The sequence below is a fragment of the Panthera onca genome, chromosome A1 (assembly GCF_046562875.1).
Source record: "Panthera onca isolate mPanOnc1 chromosome A1, mPanOnc1 haplotype 2, whole genome shotgun sequence".
NCBI lineage: Eukaryota > Metazoa > Chordata > Mammalia > Carnivora > Felidae > Panthera > Panthera onca.
The window spans coordinates 239448482-239470018 of NC_138339.1; the positions used below are offsets into that span (position 1 = coordinate 239448482).

A 21537-nucleotide genomic window follows, 5' to 3' on the forward strand; every position below is an offset into this window, starting at 1 on the left:
GAGGCCCGCGGGAGCCCCGCGGCGGGAAAAAGCCCCGGGACCCACATCCCGAGTGGGAGGGCGCTCCCGTGGGTGGGGGCGCGGGATGCAGGTGCGGTGGGAATGCGGGGCCGGTGCGGGGTGACGGGTGCAGGTGCGGGTGGGAATGCGGGGCCGGTGCGGGGTGACGGGGGCAGGTGCGGGTGGGAATGCGGGCCCGGTGCGGGGTGACGGGGGCAGGTGCGGTGGGAATGCGGGGCCGGTGCGGGGTGACGGGGGCAGGTGCGGGTGGGAATGCGGGCCCGGTGCGGGGTGACGGGGGCAGGTGCGGGTGGGAATGCGGGGCCGGTGCGGGGTGACGGGTGCAGGTGCGGGTGGGAATGCGGGGCCGGTGCAGGGTGACGGGGGCAGGTGCGGGTGGGAATGCGGGGCCGGTGCGGGGTAACGGGGCAGGTGCAGGTGGGAATGCGGGCCCGGTGCAGGGTGACAGGTGCGGGTGGGAATGCGGGCCCGGTGCGGGGTGACGGGGGCAGGTGCGGGTGGGAATGCGGGGCCGGTGCGGGGTGACGGGTGCAGGTGCGGGTGGGAATGCGGGGCCGGTGCAGGGTGACGGGGGCAGGTGCGGGTGGGAATGCGGGGCCGGTGCGGGGTAACGGGGCAGGTGCAGGTGGGAATGCGGGCCCGGTGCAGGGTAACAGGTGCGGGTGGGAATGCGGGCCCGGTGCGGGGTGACGGGGGCAGGTGCAGGTGGGAATGCGGGCCCGGTGCGGGGTGACGGGGTCAGGTGCGGGTGGGAATGCGGGCCCGGTGCGGGGTGACGGGGGCAGGTGCAGGTGGGAATGCGGGCCCGGTGCGGGGTGACGGGGGCAGGTGCGGTGGGAATGCGGGGCAGGTGCGGGGTGACGGGGGCAGGTGCGGTGGGAATGCGGGCCCGGTGCGGGGTGACGGGGGCAGGTGCAGGTGGGAATGCGGGCCCGGTGCGGGGTGACGGGTGCAGGTGCGGGTGGGAATGCGGACACTGTGGCGGAGCGCGGGGTACAGGCGCGGAGTGGCGGCACGCGTGGTGCGGGGGCAAGTGCCGACCGACGGCGCACGAGAGGCGGTGCGGGGCTGGGAGCGGCTGCTCGCGGGGGCGCGGGACGGGGAGCGCGGACGGGGAGCGCGGGCGGGGCGCGGGTGCGGGGCGAGCGCGCGGGGCGCCGGGCGGGCCGCGGGGCGGGGGCCCCCGCTGCGCGCCCTGCCCGGCACCGCCCCCGCGCGGCCCCCGGGCCGGGGTGGAGGCGGCGGGGGGCGTGGCGCGGCGGCCGGGGCTGCGGCGTGGGGGCGCCGAGCGCGGGGCGCGCTGGGGCCGCGGGGATGGCCGCCGGGGCGGGGAGGCCGGGCCCTGGCGCGGGGCGCACGCGTGAAGTTGCACCGCACGTGTAAGAGAAGATTCTCCTTTTCAGAGCGGCCGGGAGCCCTGCTCGAGAGGGAGCGCACCCGGGTCGCCGCCGCGGCACAGCGGGGTAAGCGCGGGGCCGCGCCGGGGCGGAAGGACGGGCGGGACGCCGGCGCCCCCGACCGCCCCGACCCGCCCGGGCGGGCCGGGGCGGAGCGGCCGGAGCGCGAGCCCCGCCGCTCGCGTGCGGCCCCCGGCCTCTCCGGATCCCCGGGGGGGGATGTCCGGGGAGTTGTGGGAGTGACCGGGTCAGAGACGGGGGCTCGGGAAACTTCGGGAATAGTCGGCGTCCCCGCGCGCCCCGAGGTGTCTGCGCAGCGCCGGCGCACGGCCGAAGGCCGGCCGGCGGGTGCTTCTCGGCGGCGTTTTCCGCCTCGGGCGAGCAGGCGCGGCTCTGGGGCCTCAGACCTGCGGGGTGCCGAGGCCGCTGCGGGCGCTCGAGCCGCGTCCGCGGACGCGGGGCGCGGGGCTGGGGTGCGGCTGGCGGCCGGGTGCCGCTGTGCAGGGGCGTCGGCGTCTTGTAGGGACGGCGTTGGCTCGCCTACTTCCTCCAAGAAACTTTTCGGGAGTCTTTTTTTTTTTTTTTTTTTTCCCCTAAGAAGTGCTTTAGTCGTAAGTGCCGGGGCCTGGCATCTCATTTCTTGGCCCCTCTGCCTGGGATGGTGCGCTTAAGGGGAAAGAACTCGCGGAAGAGCGGGGAAACCCTTCTCTGCCTTCTGTAGTAACCCCTTCCCGAAGGTGCTTCTGACAGTGAGTCGCAGTGTGGACGCCCTAGTGAACAGAATCCACCCAGGTTTCTCGGCTCAGGAACATGTGTGACCGAGACTCCAGGGACAAGTGGAGTCCTCCAGTGTTTGTTTTGCCAAGAGAGCGTCAAAATATGTTATTTAAGAATGGCCGTGTGAAAACAGCTGAGACGGGAATTATGCCTCGGTTCGTATTACTCGGGAATTCAAATTGGTGGTTTATGATACGCGCATCGCTTCACCGACGGCCCGTCGATGTGCTGTGAAATGTGCTGCAAAACAAACATTGAAAGATTACAGAGGGAAAGGGGGGCTTTGTTTTCCAACGGTCGGTGTGTTCAAAGTAAACGACAGCTAACTTGGCACATATTCCGCTGGTGCAGCAGTTTGATTCATGTCGAGATAAGCATCCGGGGAGGGCAGTGCACGTGCTCCTGTAGCATAAAGTAATTCAGGAAAATTTTACTGCTGTAACAAATTAGACGGTGCTATTTATATTGACCAGCTTAAAGCCACCTCGAAATAATGAAATGTAACAAAATGTCACCGTTTGCCAATAAGAAAAAGAATTTGGCGGGCTCTTGGGTGGCCCAGTGAATTAATTGCCGGACTTCAGCTCGGGTCCTGATCTCACAGCTCCTGGGTTCCAGCCCCGTGTCGGGCTCTGTGCTGACAGCTCAGGGCCTGGAGCCTGCTTGGGATTTTGTGGCTCCCTCTCTCTCTGCCCCTCCCCCGCCCGTGGGCGCGCTCTTTCTCCCTCTTCTCTCTCCCTCTCTTTCTCAAAAATAAACTTAATTTTTTTTTTTTATTTTTGACAGTTTCCTTGAATGTTACTTAAATTTTAAGTTGTGTTCATTTCCTTAACAAAAACAACTTTTACATACACACTTGAAACTTTATGTGTATGTATCACTACCATTTTGTAAAGCCTCATGTATGTAAAGAATTTAAACTATAGGCTTCCAGATGCTACCATTGCTTGAACATGCACGTAACACAGTAAATAGGATAGATTAGGTTTTTAGGATTTTACCTCAGTATCACATGTAAATGCACGAACAAACACTTGGTTTTTGTAACGTGCTAAAATATTGTCAGAACGTTCTAGACAGCGGAACGGCCCTTGAGAGGTATTTCGCCCTGTGCAGATAGCATGACTCTCAGGATCTGTGTATTAAGAAACTCAGCCAAACCCAAGGATTGGGGAGTCTCTCCCCACTCCGATGTGGTGTGGCCGTCACCAGCACTGTGTGACGCTTGTCACACCATATTTCGATTAGTTTTGTCACAAGTCTGTCTCACCCACAGACTGTGAATGAACCGCCTGAGGGTGAGGCCGTGTCTTAGCACACTGCACACACACGACAGGCGTTTGCTAAATGTTTGCCAGATCGAAGACAGAAAAAAGTCCAACGCGTGTGGCCCTAAACAGCATGCGTGGGTCTCTAAAAACACTATGTTTTTGCCATTTCCGTGTAATGCGTAAAAGGAATAAAATAGAGATAAAGTTCAATCTGAATTTTCGTTCTTACAGTGGCGGGAAATTCTTCATCATAATAACTGGGTTACTATTCGTCCTCTGGTGCTTTTTTAAAATCTCGCATCTTCAAAAGTATGACTTCATAATGGTTAATGTGCGCAGTTCCTGCACTCTGACGTTTCTTTAATTTGAGGAATTAGTGGTCTGCTCTAAACTTAGAGTTAACAAACTAATGATACTAAAATGTAAAAATCACTTAATTTTTTTCATTCACGACACCTGATTATCTCCATGAACTAACACTCATTTTATTCGTGAACCTCCATTTTGTATTAGCTTTAAAATGAATCTTTTATCCTAGAACATACATGAGATTTCCGTGTTATATCCTAATAAAAGTAGGTTTGAATAAAAGGGAAATTACATTTATATTATGGAAATTATTATTGGAAAAATAGAAACCATTTTGACAGATGGCATCTGTGCCAGTAATATAAATGTAACCATAGAATACCATGAGTATAAGGCCGAGAGGTTTCGTTCACTAAGCAAGAGTAAAGACAGTTATCTGAATTTGCTTCAAAACGACAATTTCAGGGGTGTCTGGGTGGCTCAGTCCGTTGAGCCTCCAACTTCAGCTCAGGTCATGATCTCACGGCTCGTGAGCTCAAGCCCCACATCGGGCTCTGTGCTGATGGCTCGGAGCCTGGAGCCTGCTTCAGAGTCTGTGTCTCCCTCTCTCTCTGCCCCTCCCCTGTTCATGCTCTCTCTAAAAAAAAAAAAAAAAAAAAAAAAAACATTAAAAATTTACAGGGTACCTGGGTGGCTCAGTCAGATAAGCGTCTGACTTCAGCTCAGGTCATGATCTCACAGTTTGTGAGTTCAAGCCCTGAGTCAGGCTCTCTGCTGACAGCTCAGAGCCTGGAGCCCGCTTCAGATTCTGTGTCTCCCTCTCTCTCTGCCCCTCCCCTGCTCATGCTCTCTCTCAAAAATAAAAAAAAACATTAAAAATTTACAGGGTACCTGGGTGGCTCAGTCAGATAAGCGTCTGACTTCAGCTCAGGTCACAATCTCACGGTTTGTGAGTTTGAGCCCCGTGTCGGGCTCTGTGCTAGCAGCTGGGAGCCTGGAGCCTGCTTTGGATTCTGTGTCCTCCTCTCTCTCCGCCCCACCCCTGCTTGTGCTCTGCCTCTCTCTGTCTGTCAAAAATAAATAAACATTAAGACATTTTTAAATGACAATTCCAATTTATATGATGGAGTAACGGGACTGTTAGCATGTTAATAATATTTAGCCCAAATCTTAGCCACTTTGGACTGGGAGAAAAGAGCAAAGGCAGCTGTAGTCAGCTGAACAGTCTGCCTGGTGCATAACCCCGTGAAGTCACGCGGAAGGGGAAGGTGGGCCGGACCCAGAGGCAGAAGTCAGGAGTTTTCGTGCCGGCTTCAGCGGGCTGTGTCGCCCTCGGCAAATCACGGTACCCTCTCGGGGCCCGCATTTCCCAGTCTGTGAAGTGAAGAGAATAGATAAACCAGACGGCTTCCCAGGCTCTTCTGGCTCCAAAATGCCGTGATTCCGTATCTCCTCGGTGGATGAGTAAGACTCCTGAAGGATGTCGCTTGGATTTATTTAGGGAGACTACCTTTTACTTGACCAGATTCTAGGAAGTCAGTACTTGGCATAGTGTCCAGAGTGCCCCATCTTGTGTTTTAGGACAAGAGCCTGCTCAGAGCACTCGCGAAAGCACCCCTGTAATTTTCTTTTTCTTTTTTGAATTTCCATCCAAGTTAGCTAGCATAGAGTGCAACAGTGATTTCAGGGGTAGATTCCTTAGTGCCCCTCCCCCATTTAGCCCACGCCCCCCCTCCCACAACCCCTCCAGAGACCCTCTGTTTGTTCTCCATATTTTGGAATTTTCTTTATTGTCATTCACCTGCGCCCCAAGCCACCCTTCAGGAGGTATTGGTAAATTCAGCTTTATTTCAAGAGTAGGACTTTTGTTTTCATTATTCACTAATTAAAAGTTGAGTACTGATGCGGAAATACAGTAAAATTGACCCTAAATGACACCAAAATGTGTACATAAAATGTTTAAATAAGCGAAATTTCAAATGGTATTATTCTTGGGTCTGTCACCGAAGTGATGTTTAAAACTTTTAATGCCATCTACTAATCGGCAGGAGACACTGGAGGCCTGCACAGGGTGATGGAACAGGGCAGATATTTGGAGGGTTTAAAAAGGAAGCCAGGAAGGCATGAATAGTGCTGGAAGACAGTCGCGTTTCTAATTATGCTCCAGACTTTGTACATTTTTCTGTCAGTTGAACTGAAGCTCAACCAGCTGTTAATTTTCTAGCTTAATATTAGAACTCTAATTGTGGAAATGGTGACTTAATACTGGTTTCTGGTAGGAATATTTATTTTATTCACAGTATTTAAAGAAGAAATACTGTGGATAAAAAGTTAAGGGTATTTTTAGTGTTGTCATTCTTGAATATAAAATTCTCCAACATAAAATTCTTGAATATAGGGGCGCCTCGGTGGCTCAGTTGGTTGAACTTCCGACTTCAGCTCAGGTCGTGATCTCACAGCTCGTGAGTTCAAGCCCTTTGTAGGCCTCTGTGCTGACAGCTCGGAACCTGGAGCCCGCTTCCGATTCTGTGTCTCCCCCTCTCTTTGTCCCTCCCATGCTCATGCTCTGTCTCTCAATAATAAATAAACGTTAAAAAAAATATTGAATATAAAATTTGAAGACATTTGTTTTTAAACTAATAACAGTTGTTTAAGTTGCTCCCAACTTAAAATCAGCTCTCGCTCAGCTTTTAAATTACAGAACGTCAAAAACAAAAGAAAAACTGAGTTTTTCGCTTGACTAAGAATGAAAAGTATTGACCATATTTACCTTAGCCAAGTAAAGACTTTAGAGCATGTGACTTTTCAGGTGTTTATAAACAATTTAAATCCCTCCCCAAAACAATTAAAATCCCCGCATACAAGAGAAAATATAGAGATAATAATAATAACACATGGATGGCAGGTGTTTTCCATACATTCTTATTTAATAAATAAAATAAATAAAAGTATAATTTAAGGGGTGCCCGGCTGGCTCAGTCAGTGGCACATGTGACTCTTGGTCTTGGAGTTGTAAGTTCGGGCCCCATGTTGCATGTAGAGATTACTTGAAAAATAAAATCTTTAAAAAAAAAGTATAATTTTATTAAAAAATAATTTTTGAAATGTTTAAAGAGAGAGAGAGAGCACATGGGCATGTGCGGTGGGGGGCAGGTGTGGCAGAGAGAGGGGGACAAAGGATCTGAAGTGGGCTTTGTGCTGACAGCACAGAGCCTGACGCAGGGCTTAAACTCATGAACTGCACGATCACGACCTGAGCCAAAGTCAGACGCTTAACTGACTGAGCTACCCAGGCGCCCCTGAAGTATAATTTCAAAACAATTTCATGTTTCTAGAGATTTATTCTCTGACAACAAAAATATATAATTCTAGCGGTGCTTTAAAGTTATTGATAAAGAAGTTGGAAAATCGGTGTTTTACGATTTCATTAAATCAGTCTGTACGATAGTGATGTCTCCTGCCAGAGCATTAGATTAGTGAAAAGTTAAGTAATAGAGCCCATGCACATTTTCCATTTAAAATAAGGAATCCCCTGGAACTGTACGGTAATAAATAATTTTACACTAAGATAGAGGATACCTTTAAATTATATATGTGTATTTTATACTAATACTAGCAAATCCCAAAATCTACATTCCCTACTTAAAAGATCCATAGGAGATCTTTGGAGATTTGCTCTGTATACTGTAAATACAGCATATGTGATAAGACATTGGAAAAAATAACAAAAATAAACTCTCATTCTTTTTCAAGCGTATCATAATTCTGTAAAAAAAAACTTCTAGCAAGACTTATACTTTAAAAACTTCCAATAAACAATATTTGGAACCAAACAAGGGATCTAAGTACGGATACCATACAGTTTCAAAATCATAAGAAAATGCCATGGATAATTTTATGCCAATAAATTTGAAGCTTAGATGAAATGGAAAATTTTCTAAAAGATATAAGCTATCAAAATTGACTTAAGAGTAATAGCAGCCCTATTTATGTCGATAACAGTTAATGAAGCTGAATTTGTATCTAGGCTTCCTCCTGACCCCCTTAAAAAAAGACATTAATTCCAGATTCTTCTATAGGACATTCTTATACAAGCTTATTCAGGGAAATGTTTAGTTTTTCAGGCTAAAATAATGTTCTTACCCAAATCCAATGGTAGTACCAAAAAAATGAGACCAATCTTAGGTATGAACAAATAATCCAAAATAAAGTAGCAGATTGAATGTGATAGTATATTAAAAATAAAATGAGTAATACGGTGCTTCACCATCTAAAAAATTCACAACAGTGGGGAAAAAAGTACCAAATCCAATTTAATAAATTCACGATTCAGAAACTCATTCATGATTTTCATGATTTAGAAAACAAAACCCAACAAACTTAACAAAGATTACAAGGAAACTTCCTTAGCCTGATAAAAGTTGAAACATAATACTCAATGCTAAAACCTAAGAAGCGTTCATGTTTAAGACAAAAATGTGAAAAGATCTCACCATCATCACATTGTGCTAGGAGTGCAGGTCAGTACAAGAAAACAAGACAAGAAAAAGAAATAACGGGAATTAGGGGAGGAAGAAACAAATCTATCCTTAATAGCAGATGAAATGGTTATATGTATATGTTACATAGAAAATCCAAAGGAGTCTCGTAACTATTTGAACTAGTAAGAGCTTTCTAACAAGTTTCTGGATACAAGATCAGTTTATAAAAACAATGTTCCAGGGGCGCCTGGGGGGGCTGAGTCGGTTTAGCATCCAACTTCTGCTCAGGTCATGATCTCGCGGTTTGTGAATTCGAGCCCCGTGTCAGGCTCTGTGCTGACAGCTCAGAGCCTGGAGCCTGTTTCAGATTCTGTGTCTCTCTTTCTGCCCCTCCCCTGCTCATGCTCGCTCGCTCTCTATCTCTCAAAAATAAACCTTAAAAAAATTAAGGGGCACCTAGGTGAGTTCAAGCCCCGCATCAGCCTCTGCTGACAGCTCAGAGCCTGGAGCCTGCTTCTGATTCTGTATCTCCCTGTCTCGCTGCCCCTCCCCTGCTCATTCTGTCTGTCTGTCGCTCTTTCTCTCTCTCAAATAAACAAACATTAAAGAATTAAAGAAAAAAAACTATTTGGAACAACAAATCGAACAAGTATAAATTAGGGATAAAGCTAACAAAAGACGTGTAAGACCTTTAGCTCCAGTGTCCTAACGCACGTTGAAGGGCATGAAGAAGGTCTATGCAGTGGATCAGTCGTGCTTTATTGGCGGAGAAACTAGTTCACAAAGAGCTAAATTTGATGCCACCATAAATGTCGTTTTTCCCAACGAAATCACGTTTCAGATTCTTGTGGACCTTGACAAGCTAAATTTCATAGGGAAGAACGAAAAAGCCAACTTTGTGAAGAACAAAGTTGAGGACTCGCCCTACCAGACAGTCACGTGTATGTAGGACTGTTGCCATTGGTGCCCTGCTGGTTGGTGTGACCGGTTGTTCTCTTCTGGAGATGGAAAACAAGTCACACGTTACGCAGTCTGAAACTTCAGGGGTTCGGTTTCTTCCTCTGTTATGCTTGTCTGTGTGGCTGAACTTCTCCCGTTGCTGTGACACTGAATTGTAAGTGGCACCGAGCCAGCTTTTAAAAGCCTAGTCCCCATCTTGCTCTTTAGTCTTAGGAGCTCAGACAACACTAAATGTTGGAGGTGAGGCTATAGTGTAAAAGAAGAAGGGGTCTTTTGTTATCTTGGTGAACTTATTTTGAATTGTTTCCTTTTTGAAGAGACGAGAATTATGGAAAACTGTGGTAAGTACTTAATAACGTAGGGTACGGTCCCCATGGCATCTGGAAATTACTATTTTAAATGTGAAAGCTTGAAATAGGCAGGTAAGGTTTAAAGCTAATGGAAAACAGTTTTTCCACCTGCTAAAAAGATAATTAGATAAGCCACTTTTCATTGTATCATATTCGTGACTGGTTCAGCCTTCCGTGTTCTTTTAAATTTGTGCCAACTCAGGGCTGGCAAAAATTGGCTTTTGGGCCACACTGCCGCATACCAAACCTTAGCAGATATTACTAACCGAACATAGAACTCTTTCCGGCTAAGCCTGTATGTGACCCTCTTGGTCCTACTCAACAATGTTCCAGGCGGTCACAGGTAACACAAAATTAATTTGCCTAGCCACGCTTCATGTTTCGTTACCTCTAACTTAAAAACCAAGTACCAATATTTTTAGTGTCAATGTATTGTTACAAAAGGGAATCAAGTAAAAATACAAATGACACCTTTTGGGTGTTAATCTCCCAGAGTGCTAACTAAAAGTTGCATTTCCTAATAAGCAGCTATTCTGTAAGCTTGTCCTTCCGTACTCAACCTCCAAATGCTGGAGCACCCCACGGCTTGGTCTTCAGCCCCCTGTCCTTCTCCCCTGCCCTCAGACGATCTCAGTCCAGTCTTGGGGTTTGGTGATGACTCCCCAATGTTTATCTCTGGCCTCGACACTTGTATGTCTGATAGATGTCTCACATTTACCGTCTCCAAAACAGGACTCCTGATTTCCATGCCTTTCCCAAACCTGTACCTCCTCTGGTCTCCCCATCCTTCCTCCTGTTCGGGGCGGAAACCTTGGCCTCTCCTCGGCACGACCCGATCCTTGACCCATCAGCACATCACGCTGGACCGACCTTCAGAGTCTGTGCAAACTCAGCCGTTTGTCACCACTGTCACGTTTCTGGATCATAGCACAGCCTCCTCACTGGACCCTCTGCGATCACCCTCACCCCCTCCGCCCCACAGCCGTTCTCGGCACAGCAACCACAAGGGTCCTGTGAAGATGGAAGCCGGATTACGTCACTCTTCTGCTCAAACCCTCCAGTGCCCTCTCGTCTCACTTGGAGCATAAGCCAAAGTTCTCATCGCTGACTGCCGCGATCTGTCCACCTCCAGACTTCCTCCCTGACCTATGTCTACCTGTCTGCTCCTCTGGACTCGTCCTCTGCCTGGACTCGTCCCTCATATCTGAGGCCCAGTTCTTCACTGTGATGTCACCCTCTCAGCCAGCCCTCAGCAGCCCCCTCACTGCCCTCTGTGCTTCCCCCTGCCCCGCCCCAGCTCTCCGTCTACCCACAGCACGAAGCACCTGACCTCTCTTCTCTTCTGTCCCACATCTTTCCCGCCACAGCCTACGTGGCACCAGGCAGTGCTCTGTGTTGCTCAGCACTGAGCACCTCACAGGTAGTGTGGCCTTTGCTCAGTCCTCACTGAGTGGCCGCAACCTGTGGTCTGGCTGTGCGGGGAACTCGGGGAGCCCGGTCCCTTTCTCATCCCCTCCGTTCCCTGGTCATCAAACCTTTTTTCTTCTCGGGGGCTTAAGTCCTGCCCTTGCCTGAGAAGATGACCGCCTGCTCGACCCCGCCGAGAAGAGCCTTGTCATCACCGCGGAGGATGCTCGTCCTGCGTCTGCCCTCGCAGCACCCCCTCCCGTCCTTTTGCCCCGTCCTGCTGCTGGGCAGCCTGACCCTCCCCCCCTCCTCCTGTCCCTGTGACTCCGCCTCTCTGATGCCAAGCACCCACAGCCTTCCCTATCTTGAAAACACCTCCACTGGGCCTTGTTACCCATTTCGTGTCGCCCTTCCTTTAGGTTCTAGACTTACTGAACAGGACTCTCTGTGTCATGCCTCCATTTCCCTCCCACACTCTGCCTCTTCAGCTCCCAGTCTAGGCTTTTGTTTCTGCCCCAACGCTCCCACTAGACTGGGCACTTAAAGACCATCAGTGGCCTTCTTATTGTGAGATCAAAGCCTTTGCTTTATTCCCATCCATCTCGAACACACAAAGAATGCTGACACTGGTCGTCACCTCCTTCTTCAAAGTCCTCCTTCGGCCTCCTCGCTTCTGTGTCACCCTCGTTCTCCGGTCGTGTTGACAGCGGTCAGAGAATGTGCCTTCGGAGACATGAACAGCGCTCCAGCAGTGACGTGGGCCGTGCTGCGTACTGACGCCCAACGTAATCTTGCATCTTAGTAGCTCAGACAGGGCTCTGTGTTGGGGTCAATTCGGTAAAGAAGGAAGGGTCTTCTGACATTACTTTGAAAGCAAAAGCAACTACAAGCCAGACAAGGTGAACTTGTCTGGCAGAGCTGATCGGGCCCCCGCTGGGGAAGGTCCCTTCCCTCCACACTGTCCGGGCATCGCCGCTCTCCGTCATTGCTCAGTCTCAGGCTCTTACCCAGTTGGCCAGTCCCGCGATCCTTCATCGAACACGGACCACACACGCCGAGGGCGGTGAGTCCTTTCCCATGCTGTCTTCATCCGTTTCGCTGGATTTTCCACAGACGTCCGTCCTTTGTTCTCTGCTCTGTCGTCTTCCCCCGGGAGAGTGGAGCTACACTGCGGACCCTCTCCAGCCTCTTCCAGTTCTGTGTCTCCAGCTTCCTCCTGGGCAGCTCGCTCATCTCTCCCACCGCTGCTTTTGATCCGGAAAGACAAAACCACCAGTCTTCACCTTGTCTCCCAATCCCAAATTAGCAAGCCTCCCTCAATGTTTCTGTCTTCAAACGACCCCCTGATTTTCCCACTCAGGCTCAGAAATGTGAGCTTTGTCTTTAATTCATGCCTCTCCCTTTCACTGACTCTCGGCAGACTCTACATCCTGCTTTATTTTTGTCTCCAGACTGTGTCTCCTTTCTGTCCTTCCTTTTTCCATTTGCTGCTGCTGTCATTCAGCCCAGGCCTTCAGCACTCACTTGGAGATTATCACTCTTCCTGAGTCCCCACTGGCCGTTAGAGGGGCCCCTTCTTTCCTGAACAGCACTTTCGGCCTATCTCCCGCTCTCCAAGTGGTTTGGCGGCCCTCGATGTCCTTCATTCATCCGTCCCACGCGTGTTTACTGAATGCCTACTATGTGCAGGCCACACAGCTCTTCTGTGCAGAAGCAGCCGCTTCCCAACACCAGGTCACACGTATTCCCGCTGCCAAGGGAACGTTGTTCTGGCCTTGAAGTGCACTCCTGTCCCCTGCCCGAAGCCACCTCTCTGAATCCCCGCTCAAATTCCACTCTCCCCTGGCCAGCCTTCCCCGCCTGCATGTCCTCATATTAATCTCCTTTTTCTCCGTGATCCCTCCGCACCTGTATAGCTCCCCATTTTCCTGAGTTCTCCCATCTCCACAAGCAGATTCCCAGAGAGACGCCATGTGTTTACTTCCACTGTATTCAACGGAACCTGTGGCCCAGAGTTGAGCACAGGACGGTCACTGAACAGACAGCCACTGATTGATCCGAGGGGCACTTAACACCTCCTGAAGGCCGAGGGGAACCTGTTTACCTCTGAAAGGGAAAGCAGGACGGTCAGAAGAACGGGGAAGCAGCCACGTGTACACTCGGCAGCATCGGCTCTTGTTCTGTGTTGGTGTCAGAACCAAAGTTTCCCTGGAGATAAAAGCAAAAATCAATTAAATGCCACTTCGTGCAGGTAAGTGACGCCCGGGTAATCGGGGACCCCACTGCCGCCGTGGGAGAGCAGTCACCTAGAGTGCAGCACGCTCTGCGGTGAGCTCACGGGCACCTCGCGGAGTTAAGCGCTCGGCCCTGGGAGCTGTCAGCAGCGGCCCTGCTTTCGCCCCGAAATGGCCCAATACACTGCCACTAAGAAGAAACCCGTCTTCTCCTCAAGCAGGGAGCTGCTTCACTCGCTCACCTTGTGGTCGCGTCACTGGCTGGCAACGCTCAGTGTATCGTGAGGCTTCCTCTGGTCCGTTGCTGGCCCTTACGTAGCAGCAGAGGCTTGCTGTCCAGACTGCGCGTCTTCACTCCTCTGCTGGCGTCTTCTTACTGAACTGGTATGAGGGGTAGGATCCCAAAGCGGTGTTGATAAAACACCTTAAGAACGTCTGCGTGGCATCTGGAGCGGACTGTGGCGACTCTGAAGGGAGGGGATGTCTCTTCTACCGTGGAGTCTCCCGTCTCGATCTGACCGTGACCCACACTGCAGGCCTTGTCACAGACACTCCTCTGGTGAATGTTTTTATTCACTCATTCACGTATTTTCCGGAAGAAAACCCAAACTGTGAAGCGCGGTAGTGGTAAGACTCAGCAGCGAACATCAGGATACTAAGAGGCCGGCCCTTGCGTTGGGGGAACTCGGCAGACCGCCGTGGCGGGAGAATCCAGTTTAAGCTCCGTGTCATCGGCGACAGCCATTGTCAGGATCTGTGATGCATCTCAGAGACCCCAGGGTCAGTCTCCAATCTGACATTGGGCTGATGTCCCATGTATCAATTTGTCTTTTGAGCGCTTACCAGGGACGCGATTAAAGAGGTCGAAGGAGTAGACACCTTAATGAAAGAACAATGAACAAAGAATCAGGTTTTTTCAAAAACTAGAACTTTGAAACATGAGTCACGGTCATTAATCCTTTATGACCATAAATGTAATAAGTTGTTACAGAAAATGCAAAGAAATGGGAAAAGAGAATAAAAATCACCCAGTTCTAGAAACGCCGTGGTTCACATTTCAGCATCCTTCCGCTCTTCCTTTGCATGTATGAACGTGTGGGAAACAGCGGGTAAAAGGCTATGGTTTTGTATTAGGTTTTTGTCATTTATCAGTATGGCATGAACGTATCTTCAAGTCACTAATGATCTTAAAAGTTCCGTCTAATGAATACCTTGTGTTTTAGTAGTTATGAATGAGTCACAGCTTTTCATGTATAGCTGGCCTTAACCTGTAAATAATTTAAGAGAGTGTAGGAATTGTCTGCAAGCAATAGGAAACCTAACTTGAACAAACAGGGTTTTCTCCCTTCACATAAGTCTAGAGCTTGTGTTGTGGTTGATTCAGCACGTCCACAGTGTCACAACAGGTGCCTTGGGACTTTCTTGACCATGCCCTCGTGCTTATTGATACATGCCTGCAAAGTGACTGCCCCACTCCAGGCATCGCATCTGTCCTCACCATAGGCGGATAGGGAAAGTGACGGCAAAGGTAGCCACCTGCCCTTTTATTAGGAAACCAAAAGCTTTCTCGGAAGTTCCCCACTGGTGACAACAAAAGGAGGTGGGAAAGCAAGAATTTCCCTTCCCGATCACATTACATTACGGGCAGGCAAGGGAGAGGGGGATGGGAGTAGGAGCGGGGTCAGCCAGATCCCGATGCCAGCCTTGGGCACTACTATGTGTCTAATTGCTCATCCTTTAGTGGGCACTTCTGTTTCCAATTATTCCTTCTTATGAATAATTCACAGTCAATATCCATGTTCATCCATTCATCAAAATCTCTGGTTATTTCCTTGGTATGATGTCCCAGGAGTAGAATTAGAGGTTAGAGGTATCATGATCTTAAGTTTATTTGTTTTTAAGAGAGAGAGGAAGCACGACCGGGGGAGGGACAGAGAGAGAGGAAGGAGAGAATCCCAAGCAGGCTCTGCACTGGCAGTGCACAGCCTCACGTGGGGCTCGAACTCATGAGACTGAGAGGAGACCACTTATGACAAGATGGTGACCTGAGCCGAAGTCAGTTAACCGACCCAGCCACCCAGGCGCCCCAAGGTATCATGATTTTTGTATCTCTTCTTACATATTACTGAACTCCTTTGCAGAAAGACCTTGTCAGTGTGTGCCATCATGCAGTGCACGAGCCGTGGGCTCTCCCCCGCCCCCCCACCGGACACATTCTTAGTTGTCCCCTCTTTAGGATTTCCTGAGCTCTGACACATGCCAGAGTACCCGCGAAGTATGCAGATGGTAACACGTTGTGATTCCGTAGCTGCACCCAGAGGCCACAATTCCTTTTAAGGGTACCTATCTGAAAGTGTTTGCAGCACCTGGACCTAAAGAACTCTGGAGAGGCTGGGCCAGCAAAGGTGAGTAACAAGATGCCACAGTCAGCAGCCGTACCCCCCTCGTCTGATTTACTGATTGAAGAAACGTTTCCCTGGCCCCGTGTTTCTCAACAGGTGCACGATGGACATTTGGGGCGGGCCAGCTCTTTACTGTGGGGGACGCCCCAATCATTATGGAACATTTTGCTTCCCTGGCCCTGCAGGGCAACGCCAGCAACACTTCCCAGGCCCTGTGACAAGCAGGCCCTCCCTCGTGGCATTCTGTGCCGCCAGCCTTGTGGGGAGAACCCACCAGGCACATCGCATTGACTCCCTTTTATTTAGCACGTTATGCTGTGCTGGACAAGGCAGAACCTGCCTGCACATCTGGGAGGGTCGCAGGAAGAAGAATAAATTTCCTGCACTGACCTTTCCTTAGAGACTTCCAGAAATGCTACTGCCCAGCTGTTCTGCCTGCAGACATCAAGGAGGAAAGGGTGCACATGCAAACCCCAACCTCAGAACTAGAATTAGGGAGAAAGTCCACAAGCAGTCAAGGTGCTTAAAGGTGGTTTTCTGTAGAAACTCTGGAGGCTGTGTGTGTCCAGGGACAGCAAGGAGGGAGGATGCCGTTCGCAGCTTAGCAAGGTGGGAGGTGTGGGAGGGCGGAGAGAACCTCCTGGAATGCAAAGGGGGCAACAGTCGTTAAGCCAGGCCATGATAAGGGGAAGAGAAAACACAGGGCACCCGTGTCAGCCTGAGTTGGCCACTCTTGAAGGGAGAGTGGAGGTCAACAGGCCAGTCCCCGCCTGGCCGGGGGCCAAGTCTGAAGTTGCAGAAACAGGACATGCAAAGGCATAAAGGCCGTCTCGGCATCACAAGAAGCATGCGTCACCAGGGTGTTGGATCAGGGACGGAGGGCTGGGACGCACGGTCAAGGCTTCTGTCCTGTGCTCCAGGGGAAACGCTTCAGCAGAGTGGAGGGAAGGGCCATGGCTATGGGCAGAGAGGGCGGTCAGAGACATCATGACATCCGGGGTTTAGGGTAAGCAGGATGTCATCTAGAACGGTTCCCTGACACCGGACATCCTTCATGCGAGAGTGGGTTGTTTCATGTCCAATAATTCAGTTTCTACATTAAAATATTTTCCCTTGTAAGAACATGCCAAATAGAACAGACGCCAGTCACAACAGGGGCAAGGAGGCTGGTAGGATATGTGAATAGTAACGTTTCTCCAAAGACCTCGAATGACGGAAACAAAGGGTTGGAAGTTTATTCCAAGAGAGCGTTAACATTTGTTTCTTTAGATCATGGTGAGTAAAGTTATGTTTTATTGGTCTTCACACCAGTTCATAAAAATTAATATTTGTGAACATTTTTAAAATTCAAAATGAGAAGAGTGTCCTTCAGTGCTGCCGGAACTCACCGCGTAGACGGCTCTCCTGACGCAAAGAATGGAGCTGCCTTTCAGTTCCGGTTGGAAGCGTCAGGCCTGTTGGGGCAGCAGCGACACGGAGGACCCCTTCTCATCTTGGGCCCCCGCGTCCGAGGACCACAGCTACCTCCACAGGGGGGTCCACGGGCCCTCCGTCCCTCATCTAGGAAGCAGCTTACTGCGCATGACCCAATGACCATCGTCCCATGTTAGATGGAGACACAGGGTTTAAGGGCTTCGGTCACCTGTGGGCATCTGGTTCGTGCCGCACTCGTGTCCTGGAACAGTAGCTCCGAGAGACACCGGCGCTGCGGGTGTGGCTGTAACCCGGCTCGGGGCCCCCGTGGGAAGACGCACACACGTGCACGCACGTGCACACACGCACACGGGCGCATGCGCGCACACGCACGCAGGCGCACGCACACTCGGGCGCGCGCGTGCCGTGGAGGGCTCCGCAGCGCCTCCCTCGTTTGGCAGCGGGAGGACGGCCTCGCAGGGGAGCCACCGCCCAGCGCCGCGTGCCGGGTCCCCCCAGCCCCCTGCTCCCGCCGGCCCCTGCCCCCCGCGGCCTCCTTCCTACTAACCCGCGATGTTCCCTTGCAGGTTAGCAAGCTGAAGCAATGGGCGACTGGAGCTTTCTGGGGAGACTATTAGAGAACGCGCAGGAGCACTCCACGGTCATTGGCAAGGTTTGGCTGACGGTCCTGTTCATCTTCAGGATCCTGGTGCTGGGCGCCGCGGCGGAGGAGGTCTGGGGGGACGAGCAGTCGGACTTCACGTGTAACACGCAGCAGCCCGGCTGCGAGAACGTCTGCTACGACAAAGCCTTCCCCATCTCCCACATCCGCTTCTGGGTGCTGCAGATCATCTTCGTGTCCACGCCCACGCTCATCTACCTGGGCCACGTGCTGCACATCGTGCGCATGGAGGAGAAGAAGAAGGAGCGCGAGGAGGAGCTGCCGAAGGCCGACGGCCCGCACCCCGGGCCGGCCGCGCGCTGTGGGCCCGGCGGCCACGGCCAGAAGGACCGGCCGCCGGTGCGCGACGACCGGGGCCGGATCCGCATCGCCGGCGCCCTGCTGCGGACCTATGTCTTCAACATCATCTTTAAGACGCTCTTTGAAGTGGGCTTCATCGCCGGCCAGTACTTTCTGTACGGCTTCGAGCTGAAGCCCCTCTACCGCTGTGACCGGTGGCCCTGCCCCAACACGGTGGACTGCTTCATCTCCAGGCCCACGGAGAAGACCATATTCATCATCTTCATGCTGGCAGTGGCCTGCGTGTCGCTGGTACTCAACATGCTGGAGATCTACCACCTGGGCTGGAAGAAGCTCAAACAGGGGATGACCAACCACTACCGCTCAGACTCCCCCGAATCCAGGGTGGGGGCCGCGAAGCCTGGCGGCGTGAGCCCGCTACCGCTCCCCTCCCCGTCCGCCCTGCCCACGGTCACCATCGGATTCCCGCCTTACTACACGCACTCCGCCTCTTCCCTGGGACCGGCCACCGCCGCGGGCTACCCCGGGGCCCCTCCGCCGGCCACCGACCTCGGCACGGCCGCCCCGTCTGAGGCGCGCGAGAAGGCTCGCCCTGCCAGATTCCACAACGGCAACCACCACCTGCTAGCGGCAGAGCAGAACTGGGCCAACCAGGAGGCCGAGCAGCAGACGGCCGGGAGAAAGGCCTCCCCGCCGGTGTCCGCTTCTGCCTCCCCGAGCCCTGCGGGCAGCACCGGGCAGCTGGCGCAGGACGCAGGCGCGGGCGGCAGCGCCCCCGGCCCGTTGGCGGACGGGACCGGCAGCAGCCTGGGCGACGACGGCAAATCGGCGGGGACCCCCGACCTGGACGGGGAGCAGGCGGGGAGCCCCGAGGTGGAGATGCTCGCGCCTCCTCTGCCCCCCGCAGACCCCGGGCGGTCGAGCAAGGCCAGTAAGTCCAGCGGCGGCCGGGCCAGACCGAATGACTTGGCCATCTAGCGGGCGTCTCTCCAGACAGCTTTGTAATAACCGTTTCTTCTCGCAACCAAAACCGAAGTGCAGTTCCGGTCCGCAGGTAGACAGAGAGCCTGGAAGGGAGAGGGCACTGCAGTGGCGGAAGGGGAAGATCACGAGGAGGAGAGCAGGTTTCTGTGTGTCCATGCTTGCTGTTCTTAACACTGTGAGGTAGAGTGGGGAGAACGTCAGTGCTTGCTGAGATGGGGAGGTGGGGGCAACGTGGGTGCAGGGGCTGTTGACCTTGAAAGATGTTCACGGCCACCCAAGAGTCCAACAACCTGGGCCGCCTTTGCAGGTGCTGCTGTCCAGCCTTGGGCTCCGCCGTCTCTGTGGGTAACTGTTCCGTTGTGGTAAAGCGACAGGTGTCTTTACCCGGGGGGCAATTGGGTTTTCCATTCCTACGCTTCCCCAGAGCCTCTGGGCAGCCCACAAAGTCACAGATGCCCTTAGCACTATCTCTGTTTGATACTTTTAACTTAGAGTTGAATTTCATTTGGGATATTTGCCAAACTGCACTAAAAAAAGACCTAGAGCGAGTCCATAGACTGTCATTTGAGTTTCTGAAATTGCCTGGGAAGCCCAGGATTCCACACTGTGCGCTTCGTGACGAGTGACGATGAGCAGGTACCCTCCAGGGGCGGAGATCCAGCAGGCGAGAGCCACGGAGGCTGCTGGTAAGAGAGCAGGTAGAAACGCAGCGACACTTGGGGTAATTTTTAAACAGTTGAGGAAATTGAAATACAAGTGTGGCAGGTATGCCTTAGGTATTTATTTTTTAAATGATATTTTGTGCTTTGATCTGAATTGTACAGGTATGCCTATCCCCCCGCCCCCCCCCCCCGACTTTCTTTCAGGAAAAATGAAGGAAAAATAGTACCATTAAGATGACTAGTGACTGAGAGAATGCTAATTTGTCCCATTACATACTAGTAAAGATTTGGATTTTCTTTTAAAAGAAATTCTTCGACCTCAGGAGTCAGCTAATGGCTACGAGAATGTACGATACAAAATAAAAGCAGGGGAAATTTTAAGTGCATTTCAAATACTTGAAGTTGTGAAGTTTTTGAATGGGAGGTTAAAAGTTAACCATTCTTGCCAGAAAAATGATTTATACAGATGAATCAATGACCTACATTTTTTTAAGAGTACAAAAACAAAAAAACAACAAAAAAAAAACCTCTTAGAGTTTCCTAACCATTGTTTGTGGGCAGCCTGTTTGCTTTCTAAAGTGTAAATAAAAGTATCTGGGTTTTACTTCCTGTGTAAATGCATGTGCTGATTTCGGATGTGCGTTCGCCTCATTTGTCACCCATGCAGATCGCTGCACTGACAGGGCTATTTCTCTGTGGGCTGTGGCTGGAAGGCGGCAGAATTTTCTGTACTGCACACTCTGCTGTCCTGTCTTCGTCTCTGTTTATAGACCGATGAACAGTAGTCATGCTGAGCCTGGTCCTTCTCACCCTCCGACTTCCACTGAGTAGCGTCAGCCCTTATTCAGCAAAACACCAAACACTCGCCAACTTGATTCCTTTCTCTATATGAGTGAACTCCAATTTCCTGACAATCCCTCTGGAGCCACACTCTAAACGCACTTGGTGTTTTATATCATAAAGAGTGACCCACTAGCATCTGATGAAAAAGACTGTGATTCCCATTCTCAGATGAATGGGTGCAGCATGTTCGTTAGAGGGTCAACGCTTGCTGCAGACGTGGACAATCGCCCCTCCACGGCTTGAGAAATGCTAATTTCCATCCTTTCGCGTTCAGCCTCTCTCAGATTTGAGCCTTACACAAAACTATTTGAGTGACTGCTCTCCCAGTTCTCCCTCGGCTGGGCATAGCTAGTGCCATTGTAGACGCAGACATTCGTCACATACAGTGGACGCCTTAGGCTCAGGCAGTAGGGCCCAGCCGGCCTGGCCGAGGAGGGCACCGGAAAACCCTAGTTTGAAAAGCATTCCGATAAAAAAAAGCTTTGGTCGCGACTGCAGCTAATGGCGAAAGCACAACTCATTCAGGGGATGTGGCCACAGGTTCTTCAAGTCCTACCATTATAAATGTTAGTAATAACCTTCTGACTTACCCAGGAGTGAATTCTGAGTGGGGTTGGAGATGAGAATGAGAACTATAATTATAGTTTTTACATTTCAGTCATCTTAAAAAAGTTTTTAAGTTTCTGCACTTTAAAATTGGATTTTCTTCACCATACGTTGATGAAGATGCCAGTATTATGAATTGACCGTAGTCTAATTGGCCCATTTAGTGAATGGGTAGGAGTGTGAAATTAGATTCGTCTCCTTGAAAATCACAAATTTATTAAGAAGTAGAATTCTGCAATACAACAGGGCCGATGGTGTTTTTTCAGGGGGCTGTTGTGATTTCCATTCACGTAAAATATCAAAGCATGTGTTACGTTTTGTGGCTATGTGAGGTATCCAGGGCCCTGGAGGCTGGAGCCCTTCTCTGCCCTGGGGGCATGAGCAGAAAGTATTTCCATCACCGGAAGCATCAGTAAGTGCAATAGGATAGAAGTCACC

General features: G+C 51.3%; 1 protein-coding gene across 2 annotated transcripts; it reads left to right on the plus strand.

The window, feature by feature from the left end:
* The first annotated feature begins 1279 nt into the window (after positions 1–1279).
* Positions 1280–20254, plus strand: GJA3 (gap junction protein alpha 3). 2 transcript variants are annotated; one of them, XM_060637594.3, is made up of 2 exons: positions 1280–1484; positions 17610–20254. In XM_060637594.3, the coding sequence occupies exon 2, from the start codon at positions 17627–17629 to the stop codon at positions 18980–18982; it is 1356 nt and encodes a 451-aa protein (XP_060493577.1). In that variant the 5' UTR covers positions 1280–1484; positions 17610–17626; the 3' UTR covers positions 18983–20254. The 2 variants fall into 2 exon arrangements, with proteins under 2 accessions (XP_060493577.1, XP_078305267.1); XM_078449141.2 differs by lacking the exon at positions 1280–1484 and adding an exon at positions 12110–13987.
* The last annotated feature ends 1283 nt before the right edge of the window (positions 20255–21537 follow it).